This window comes from Falco peregrinus, chromosome 12, assembly GCF_023634155.1.
Source record: "Falco peregrinus isolate bFalPer1 chromosome 12, bFalPer1.pri, whole genome shotgun sequence".
Classification (NCBI taxonomy): domain Eukaryota; kingdom Metazoa; phylum Chordata; class Aves; order Falconiformes; family Falconidae; genus Falco; species Falco peregrinus.
In genome coordinates this window covers 10,629,445-10,640,910 of record NC_073732.1, presented here as the reverse complement: position 1 = coordinate 10,640,910, position 11,466 = coordinate 10,629,445, and the positions used below count along the sequence as shown (strand labels likewise).

At 42.4% G+C, this 11,466-nt stretch overlaps 1 protein-coding gene across 4 annotated transcripts in view; it reads right to left on the bottom strand.

The window, feature by feature from the left end:
• Positions 1–6,584: 6,584 nt before the first annotated feature.
• NYAP2 (neuronal tyrosine-phosphorylated phosphoinositide-3-kinase adaptor 2) overlaps positions 6,585–11,466 on the bottom strand; it is a 146,134-nt gene continuing 141,252 nt past the window's right edge. For 3 of the 4 annotated variants that reach the window (XM_055817564.1, XM_055817561.1, XM_055817563.1), the window contains one exon: positions 6,585–10,629. In XM_055817564.1, coding sequence (XP_055673539.1) covers positions 10,402–10,629 — 228 coding nt within the window. In that variant the 3' untranslated portion in view covers positions 6,585–10,401. The remainder of the gene's footprint in view (positions 10,630–11,466) is intronic. The other variant, XM_055817562.1, reaches the window with a different exon arrangement.

The following is an 11,466-nucleotide window of genomic DNA, read 5'->3' as shown; positions in this document are numbered from 1 at the left end:
GAAAGCCTGGGCTCAAACTTACTTTTCTGTGTTCCTGAAGGGGAGATTATGCTTACATTATGCTCATATGGATTGATACTCATCAAATTTGAAATTTCTTTTTGATACCAAGTCTCAAAATATCACGTGTGTTTGAACTCCTTACCCAGACGGAAAGTAAAGGAATCTGAAACTTTTTGCAAAAAAAATATTCTGAAGTGTTACTTAGTTCATTTCAAAAAATGTTATTACGAAGGGGTTTCAGTATCTTTCAGACATATGTTCCGAGTATTAATTCAGACATTGTACTGGAGATTTGTACTTCTATGTCTACAAAAACAGACATAGTGATGAAACAGAGGGGAACTTCCCAAGATAAATGAGATGCAGCAAAAGCACAAGGAAAAACACATGATAACTGATTAAATTCACAGCCCCTGTCAACAAGATCATTCCAGCATTGACTGTGGTAACTATGTGCGGTACCTGTTTCTGAAGGGCTTACAGTGATAGCCTGATCACGCATGAAGACACACACATGCTTGTGGGAGTGCCTACAGTGGCAGGGCAGCCTCTGACCTGGTGTTTGGCTGAGATGCCTGTCTGGGCTTTCACTCAAAGGATACCACCTTTCTGCTCCTCAAAGTAATGCTGCAAGCCCAAAAGAGTGCTGCAAGATGCTGTATACGGGGTATTCAGGGACTCAGGTAAATTTAAATTACCATTCTAGGTGTTGGTTTTCAATCCTTTGACCCTTTGTACAGTACTGCAGGTTTTCCCCTATTGACCGCTACTGCCCAAGGAGTAGAAGTCTAGTTTTTGTTGAGGCTGATGGTGTTGCTTGCAACCTTGAGTACCCTGAACAGGCTGGATTTCAGTTTGGAAATTTTCTCTCTTATTCTGTGGTATCACCAGATTAGATATCTTTTAGGAAGTCAGGCCAGATGTTCTGTTACCATGGTCAGGGAGAGAGATGACCAAAGCACAGCAGGGAAGTCTTACTGGTGGTAAGTGTGGAAATTGTAACTGAAGCAGTTCAGAGGATGAAGCAGTACTCCCACATTTATGTAGTTATAACAGCACAGCAGCAATGTATACTGGGAGGACCAGATGTTTTCCTGTGGTGCAGTCATTCTTCCAAGTCAGTCTGTAGTTTTTATTCCTGCTTGACTTGCTTAAACTGCTTGGAGAACACACAAGAGAGCACTCATGACAAAATGTTCTGAAACTTCTTGCTCCTCATGTCTGCCTACCCCAGAAACCAGCATCCAGGGATGATGACACACACCTGGGAACACACAACCTTGCAGACTGCCATAAATTAATTGTGACAAAATTTTGCTAGAGAGGTGATCATGGCTCCACTCCCCGGTCTCGTTCCCAATGACACCGCGTGTCCCAGTACGCTCCAGATTGCCACAGCCACCTGCAGTGGACACCGGGGTGCCACCATCCCTCCTGGAGCTCACTTGCAAGCTACTCAAGAACCCAGGCAGTGCCCAGCCAGTCAAACACATACCATGGAATAACTCATCTTGTTACCTTATTCCATATACAACTTGTGCCACCATATTTCACACACAGAGTAAGAGCCAGGGAAAGAAAGTGTTGGTTTCAGACTTCCTAGGTGGGTCACATATTTCAACAAACATTGTGACAAAATTGTCAAATGCCAATGGACCTAAAAGCCAGGCAGAAAGTGAATATTTCTGCCTGCTTGGCCAAGGACACACTAGAGAGTCAGTTGTGTTTATAAGAACAGTAAAAAACCCAAACCAAACTAAAACAACAACAACAACAACAAACCACATACCCTTCCCCCCCCCCTCCCCCCCAGAACCAAACCTGAAGAACTTGGGAAAGAAAAGAGCTCTGGTGGGAAGCAGATTCCACAGGAATTATTTTGAATTTCCTCAGCCAACTGGAGCTGGGGGAAGGTTGATTTTCCACTGCCCTGCACCTTGTAGAATCATTTACACTTCTCAAGCAGATGTAAAAATGTTACAGACACTAACAGCACCATTTAACACCCACTTTGCAGAGGTGTTAATGTCTAAACAAAGTATAAGGTCATAGAGAGTAGGCATATTCAACTAAGAGCGACTGCTGAGGAAGCACAGGCTCCTCTCCTCCAGGTCACTAACAGCCGGGGTGCTTCCCACTGCTTCTCCAAAGAGAAGCCTTTATGTGGGGAAGCTCTGGCATGGTTACCAAAAAACTGTTTGTAGGAAATTACCTTTTGGTGGGTGTCGTGTCCTGGAGAGCTATGTCCCTGTGACCTCCCCTCATGCAGAGAAGCACCCCTGAGATGACCTGCAGTGTTCTGTCTGCTGCAGCCCAGCCAGCCGAGGCCTCCATCCCCACAGGGTGCCACCATGCTGCTGTGCTCTGCTGAAATGAGAGCAGGGGAGAGAGGTTATGGCAGGCATGACTGACCCAACATGAAGCCTCTTAGCCCAAAGCCTGACAGGTGCACCTGAGCAAGATGTGGCACTGGATCAGCCCAAGGAGCTCAGCTCGTGCCAAGTGCTGGACTGGCCAAGCCATGACCTGGTGAAGTGCTGGTTTGCCAGCCGGAAACCAGAGATCTGGCTGCCGCCTCACCTCAGTGACCTCTGGATGTTTCTGCCTGCCCCGCCATGCTGTGGCATTCTCTGAAGGAATAGGGCAGCCTTTTGGGTGCTGAGCCCTGAGGGAGGCTCCCCCAGGGCAGCTGTGCAGTGCGGCCATGCTGGACGCAGCTCCCTCAGGGGAGAGCGGGTCGCTGAGGGGCAGAGAGTGCCGGCTGCAAAAGTGGCGGGAAAACCCAAGAGGCGCTGGCCCTCGTTTGGGAAATGGGCCCCACCTGGAGTACGCAGAAATGACCCAGCTCAGGGGCACTGCAGCCTGGCCTGGCTGCCTCAGGGGCTCCCTCATACTGGAGACTAAAGTTTGGCATTTACCACCAAATATCCAATCATTTCTCTTTCCCCAACCCAACTGGCATTCTCTCTCACCCCTGTGGCGTGTGGTGCAACACGTGCATCCCGCCGCCTGCCCGGCACCTCAGAGCAGGCATGGAGGTGAGGCAGCTAGCAGCCACCAGCCTCTGCCCTCACACTGGGACTTCACAGGCTTGAAGCCTTCTCGCTCAGCCACAACTATCAGGAGGCTGCTGGAGACCAGTCTGGATTTTTTCCTCTTTTCTCTTTTAAATTAATACTCCTGATACAAAAGATCTAATCAGGTATTGTTGTTAGATTTTGATCAAGTGAGGCTGCTGAGTGCCAGCAGCAGGTGGCCTCCAGAGATCAAAAACAACCAGCTCCCTCAGCCGTCAGACCCCAGGAGCCTGTCCTCTCCCCAAAACCTGGCCGATGGCACCACAGTTTTGGCCTGTCTCTGGAGTCCCTCTCCCCCTGTCCCTCTGCTCCCAGCTGGCACAGGGACATCACCCACTTTTCCATGCCTGCTCAGGAGGGCTGGATTGGCCCTTGGGCATGACAGGAGTTTTCTGCTTCTCACATCAGTGTGTTCCCTTCTCACAAGCTGCTTTCTCCCTCAGCAGCAGTCACATTTTTCTGGACGCTTTGTCCTTCGCAGCCTCCTCCTGGTGCCCCAGCACCTGCGTGCACAGCTCCTCTGTGGCTGCTGCAAGCTCCCAGCAGTCTTCCCACCCCCATTCCCACTCCCTGTTTCACTGTCTGCAGCTCAGGGGCCAAGGCAGGTTGCAGGAAGGGGGCAGGTCTGCACCGGTACCTTGCCAGAGTAGGGGAAAGCTCCTGGTCTCTCGATTGGCTTCTCTGGGGCTTGGGGAGGTCAACAGAGCTTCTCATGAGCCCTTACTGTAGGCTGCATGTGGTCCAGGAGATACACAAGACAGAAGTGAAAGCTGAGGGAGAAGGTTTGTGGGAATTTTGTCTTTTTGTTTTAACACATAAAATTAATTTCCTCCTGGCCTGGGCTGATGTCCTGCCAGCTGCAGTCAGGAAACCTCTCCCCTGGCACCACTCTTTCTATTCCTCCACACAAAGCTGGTTTGGGGGCAAGGGTATTTGGGTCCAGGAGGGATGTGGGCATCAGCCCTGGCTTTGCTGCCCACCAGCTGCAGCTGTGGCCCAGTCTGCAGCTTCTCAGTACCTCTGTGTTTTATCAACTCTTTAGTGATTCCAAATCCCTCCATGAAACTTGCTGTGTATACACCAAGAACAGCATTGATAAATGCTATCCTCTAAAATAAAATCAATGGAGGTTCCTGCTCCTGCTCTCTTTGCATGTTTTCGTGAGGGTTAGAGAGTGTAGAGCCAGCAGAGAACAGAGGAAGGAGAGCACAACATTGACAGGAACAAAAGGCAACAGGAGAATTCTCATTGTACCTACTAATATATTTCCCAAAGCACATCATGAAAGAAAGGATTGAGACAGAAAGAGAGAAGGGGACAAAGGAAGATGAAAATATGCCACAGGCGGGGAGAACACTAAAACCACCACCCACCCCAGTGCCAAAAATCTCAATTAAAAGGTGACAGGTATGTAATTTTGTTTTAAAGGCAAAACCGCACCATAAAAGAGATGTTGGCACATTTAGAAAATAAATGCCAAATGTGTTCAGTCTTGCTTTTGAGCAGTGTTTCTTTTCAGTTGTCTTTTGTTTTTGTAAATTTTATTTAGTTTCCTGCTGTTCCTTTGCCAGCTTTGTCAGCGCTGGCTGTAGATCTGAAAGATGTTGGCCCATCTCTCCTCTAACGGCTGCCTGACTTCTCTGCTTTGCTCAGGGCAGGTTACTTGTTCCCAAGGAAGACAAAACGCTGTGTGCTTTAATTGCTTCGCAGCCACTCTGGCACCAGCTAAGGTCACTGTGAGTGACTGCAGCAGAGAAACACAGTAATTCCAGCCAGTGTTATTGTGACGATTTTTAAAACTCAAAAGGAGAGAGACCCAAGATGGAGGACTGCAGGCACCTTTCCACTTTTAAATAAACTTAGAGCAAATACAAGTGTAAAACTCGACCATTGCTTTTTATGGTCTTGTCTCCTTTTAATTTAAACCTCTTCTGTTTAAGAAACAATGGCACATTGTTTTTGCAGTGGCAAAGAAAGCGAATACACAGATTTCAAATGGGGAAAAATTTGAATTTACCCCAAATTTATGCTTCCTGCTGCACTTGCCAATCCTCCCTTTTTGTTCCTTCTCTGGTTCTGGTGCTGCTCTCTCCAGCAGCAGTCAGACATGGCATGGGGAGTGAGGTGGATGTTGGAAGTAATCCTGGAAAGTCTTTAGAAATAAGCTAGGACACAGGACTTCATAAACTGTCCCATTGAAGCGTACAGACAACAATCTGACTTTTAAACTGACAGGATCTCTTTTCCTCTTTTAAATCTGGAGAAATCCCTGTAAAACCTTGGGTTTGTCCTGTTCATTTCTAGTCATCCCTGTAGGATTTCCCTATGAAACATGGAGAATGGGACAAAAGGCTGGAGTTTGTTTAGGAGTAATTCACTCTGAACACCTATGCCAGGGGCTGGAGAGAGGATGAGGAGCTTAAAGAGGTTACAAAGCTCTTCAGCCATTATATGGGCCTTGGCAATGGGGTTACTGCTGAGGAAAGAGAGGCTGTGCCTCAGGAAAAGCATGCAGCTTGGGCTCCTGAGGCAGGGAAGCCCTTGGAAAGCACTTTCTGGATCATCTGCAACCTGCCTCGGATCCAGCTCCTGCAGAAGACAACCAAAAGATTCTCACTGGCTCAGTTCTGCATACAGATCCATACAAGCATGGATAGCACTTTTTTTGCACATTAAAGGCAGCTTCTTCCATGAAGGGAGAGAAATTTGGTCTCAGTGCTATAAGCAGAACATTACTGTTCCTTTCTGGGTTCTTTATTTAACTACTTGCTTATTTGCTCTTGGAAACCTTTTTAAATTACAAAATGTGTTCTTAAAAAAATTAGAGGAGAGGTTATCTCAGTCACAGAATCTAGGCTACAAAACTTCAACAGAAAACAGAGTATTGAAAAATTGAGCACAGGAAGATCATTATCAATTGCACTTGTTGTACAGGTCCTTTTCTTCCCCCACAGCACCTGTCCCGTCCCCTCCTCCTAAGGTGGAATTCCTCTGCAAGGACTGGGTTTTACATACCAATGGGAGTAAAGCTTCTGTCTGGAAACAGGACTTTTAAAAAGAAACAGATCTTTTTCAGGCTTCATGGAGAGCGTGATGGGCCCCTCTCCCATTTGTGGATATTCTGCAGAGATCTTTGAAAGGGGGTCTTTGAAATGAGCATCTTCCATCACAAACTGTTCACAGGTACCTATACCAAAATTTCTGTCTGCTCTTTGGAGAAATCTTATCCTAAGGATTTAGTTGAGGATGGCACTCATGGCATTAGATGCAACCAGGCATGACTTACAAATACCAACCTATTAAAGCAATTCATTCATTTCCTCCAACAAACGATATGATTAAAAATGTGCCTAGGGAATATTATAAATATACAACTATGACTTGACTTTTCTTCCCAGGAATCTCTAGCTAATCCCTAGTAAATAACCCAGCTCAAAGCTGAAACCGTCAAGTGAAAATGAACAGCCAAATATTTTAAACTATTGCTTTTTATTATAATTACACCGGAGCACAAATAAATAAGCACTAAATTATTGTAAAATATTGTCAATGCACTAAAGAAAGCAGAATTGATCTTCAAACAACATCTTATTACTTCAGAAGTATCAAAGTACATTTAATTACATCTTACCTAAAAAAATCAAGTACAAAAATGAAAAGAAAATTAATATGTATTTATACTGTGTATATAGAAACGGCTAATAATATATGATTACATTTAGCCTCTAGCTACTCCTTACTCCTACACAATCTCAGGCACGTACCTGACAATTTCTAATGAAATATGAAAAAAAGCAACATGACATTCAGTTTCAAGATATTGGTAAAGGTATTACATTGGAATGAACACAGAATGATTTCATTTTATTTAAAAACCCTGTTATTTAAAAACATAGTGCCATTGTCCACTTAAAAATAAACAACCCAAACTGAAAAACCCCATACCATTTTATACCATTTGCTTTAATTTGTCAAAAGGAGCAATAAAGTAGACATACATTGGCTAATATACGTAAACACATTTTTAGTGCAAGAATAACAAGACCTGTGACTTTACTGTGCTTTCTTGAAATCACAGTGCACTTTACACAAATTGCTACACTATAATGTTTAACTTCAAGAGTTTAAAGCAAAATAAGTGCATACCAAACAATTTCATATATACAGTCTTCGTAAGTGTGTGTATATATGTGATCTGTATGTATATACAGATTGCATATTTATACAGACTACAGCTTTAATGACTGTGTGTAACTAAGCACTTGTCATTCACCCTGTGACACAGAAACTGCTGAGACAATAGGTGACATAGAAAATGTTTAACAGCATTTTGATGGCACACTCTCGGCAGTACGATGCACCTTTTACTCAAGCATTGGGGTGGGCCAGCAGTCGTGGGACAGGACAGTTTATCTTGCTCTGGCTCTGCCCGTGACCTTTGGAAACTACTCCACCTGAGCCTCACTTCCCTCCTTTGTAAAATGATTCTTGCAACTGTGAGGTTTAGTTCACATTTCTAAAGTGCTTTGAAGGTAAGTGCTAAGTTATATTTTACTTTTTCATGTACTGTCGCACTTTAAAACGAAAAGCCATTGTTTCCATGGGATACAATGGAGGTCTGGAAGCACATGAACAGTTATTTAGGAAGGACAACATAAACAGTGTTGAGCGTTACAAGCGAAACAAGGAGTGGTTTTATGGTGGGCAAAATGTACAAGCAAGTTTGCTTAGGACAAGAATGCTTCGATTCCCTGATCATTATTCCTATTATGTATCGATATGGAAAGGACACAGTACGAACAAACACTATTAAACATGTAACTGTTTACATTAACATTTGCCTTCCCCCAGAGGGCCTGGCACTGCAGCCCCCGTGCGTACCCACAGGTCTGGACTGCAAAATTGATGCTTCAGTAGGACAGGTTTTAAAGTAATTGCTCTAGGAAGAGACCAATGCAGAGATGGAGTATCAAGACTGACTGAACACCGGCTTCCGTTTTGTCACCAGAGACTTTAGTGCAGCTGGGAGAAAGGGTTGAGCTGAGTATTTCACACATGGTTATGAAAAATACTTCTCTTGCCACATAACAAGGAAGACAAAGCATAAACACTTTCTGAATAATGAACCTGTTATCTCAACAGATTTCTCACGACCAACAAGTCGTCTTCTTTCCAGCAGATTCTGGAACTTTGCGAAATCTCTGGAGTTTTTCTTCTGCCATTTTCTTTCTTTAAAAAAAAAAAGAGAATAAGCAGAATATACAGTTGGTGTCTTTTGGATGTAACATGTATTCAAAGATTCCTTCACAGCCTCTGGCTTTTTTCATGTCTTCTGCATTTTGGCTGTGAGGGGCTCTTTAATTCTGCATTTCAATTGCCTACCCATTCCAGCCACTGTATATTCATAGCACACACCAATATTTAATGTATGTGGGTATACGTATGCACACAGCTATGAGTATATATAGAGATACATGCATATATACAAGTATATGTGTGTACAAATATGCATATATACATATACAATAATGCTAATATACATACACACATATAAACACACACTTTATCTTTTACAGAAATCTCAGTTTGGACATCAAAATATACATTAGTTAATTAGTTATAAAATATTTAAAAACTTTATTTCAGAGGCTGAAAAGAAACTACTACTGATAAAGCATTACTCAAACTCAAACTTTAGCAATATAGATTACAAAAACCTTCTAAAATTTGTTATTTTTGGTTTTTTTTGATCAGCAATTACAGCTGTGGCAATGCTGTCAATATAATTTCAAAGAAAAGCCAATACAGCAAGAAGTTTCAAACAACACACCTTTTCTTCTCGGCGAATATAATACTAAAATGATTGTTTTAAAGAGGGACTTTTGTGCTACCAAACTTCAAACGCATAGATAGAAATTTAAATATACAAAATATATGCCATAGATCTTTCCCCCCCCTACTCCACAGCAGTACAAGTTTCCCTCGCTCTTAACAGATCCTTTTGGAAGATATTTCACCACATGGATTTCACCCTCATAATCAGTATAAGCCATCTCTTTCTCCCGTTAAAACCAGGAGGTTATAATTCTTTGGTCATGACATAATATTCTGTTAAAATGGGTGTAATACATTACAGGATTGCAAGCCAATTACAAAAGCAGCCAGGAAGAAGAAAACGGCATACCCAGGAGAATGTATGGGCCTCCACTTCAAAACCATGTGAAATCAAGAGGGATTTCCCTACTGGCTTTCAAGGGGCCTGAATTCCATCCTTTATAAATAACACAGGGAAATCTGACACAGCGTAAGGTAAGGATGGGTTGCTGGGTTTAAAAATAATGAACACGTAAACAGATTTTGTTACCTTTATTTTCTGGACCAAAGACAAATGTGGACAGGAACCGTGCCTGCAGCGCCACTGCCTTAACCTGCTAAGTGACTGGGTCTCTCCATCACGGGCTGTACAATGCTTAGTCACAGTGAACCATGGTCTCTGCTAGTCAGCTGAATATAATGAAGTAAGAGTTTCTGTTGCAGGCTTTTCTGCAGAAAATTTAGTTTTCCGGCCAAATAATTTTAGTAACGGATGCATATAAAACCAGGGGCAATATATCTGATTAACTTTATAGGAAAGCTGATGCAGAACAATTCATATTTTAAATGCAATTCAGGCATCCGCATTAAGCACTTTTATTTGCATTGCTTGCAGTTTTGCTGTTTCCCACCAGAACTCTCTCCTTTGTCCAGCCCTCCCCTCCCCAAAGATAAGGACCTCCAACAAGTACAACTCTAGGAAACTTCTACAGCCCTAGCACGGCACTGAGTTGTTTTGTACATTGTCCTCTTCAACAAAATGTACAACCACATGCTTTTGTACAGAGGCCACATCTAGGCAGGTAAGAGAAATAAAATGGTGGTGGTGGTTGTGGCGGGGTAACATTAGAATACCACATAGAAAATAGGTAATAAAACAGTATAACAGTAACATTATATAGTAAAATTCTTCATAAATTTTTGAATTTATATATATATATATATATTTAAACAGTGTATTAGTTTGGGTGTTTTCAATATATTGGCGAAATATTTACATTTTGATATCTTCTGGATCCAAAAAAATCCTGGATAAATATGTATGCCTCAATCCAGTTGGAAACTTAAATCTCTCTCTTGATTGACAGGTGAGCACTTATTGGTGTGTTTTTTCCTAGGAAGATCACCACCTGCAGGTAAGTCTTAGGTTAGAGCCTTTGCCTTATTAAAAAAGCAGGCTACCTGTGCACGATGCAACACAGTGGAGAGGGCATCCTCCACACGCCTGTCAAATTGCAGTGTCCCAGAAAACAGTTTGTTGTTTGGAATAAGGAGGAGGGCTGTATTTCTTGGTCCCAGTATTCTTTTTCCAACTCGGCAAAATAGGCATGCTGTCCTGTTTGCAGAGTCCTTTTTCTGATTTCTGTCGAGCTTTTATTTCTTTGCAGAGGCAACGTTTTTTCTCAATCATATCCAGCATTGTATGGTCCCCTTGCAACCACTGCATACATGTCACCTATTGACGGGGAGGGCGGGGAAAGAAAAGAAGGAAGAAGAAAAGAAGAAAAAAGGCATACAAATAACTATTTGGTCATTGATTTAATATATTGTTTCTTTGTAACATTAACATTAGTCTTATTTGAAACACTCCAGTTTCTTTGATGGACAAAAAATATCTATGCCAACAACAGAAACAAAGTTAGTCTTTACTTCTAACTACTACTTTAAGAAAAAAAAAAGGGTAGTAAAAGGTCCTCTTTTTAACTTCTGTAGAGCACTGAAAGCTAACAAAGATAAATGTTTTCAGCAAACTAGCACTGGTTGGATTTTAAATGATGCACTAGATCTTAAAAAGGCACATGGATGTTAACAACATCCTTAAGTTGTGGAAATAAAAAGTTCTATCCACTGAAACCCGTGTTTTATATTGCTTTCCAAATCTAACCTGTCACATTAAAAGCACAGTGTTAACACTTGTGAGTATCAAGCTAAATATAACTCTGTGTTTAATTTTTTTAAAAATACTCTAATGAACTCCATGCGAAGTATATGAATTTACCTACCCTATTCTGTGATGGTATTTAATTAACTGGAAGACACCAAGAGTTTAAGAAACTCCATGCTTTCATGCATGTAGAATATTTGAAAACATGATCCTGATTCATAAAAGGAGGTTAGCATACGTTTAGCGGTAAGTACATGTCACAGCCCCTCTGAAGCCTGAGAATGTGGCTTCATTTGGGTTTAGTGGGGTGCTCATGACTGATGTGTGTCTTCAAAGGCTTTTGATTGGAACCAAAATAGCTAATACTAAACTATCCTGAAAGGTCTTATTGTATTTGGATGACACACT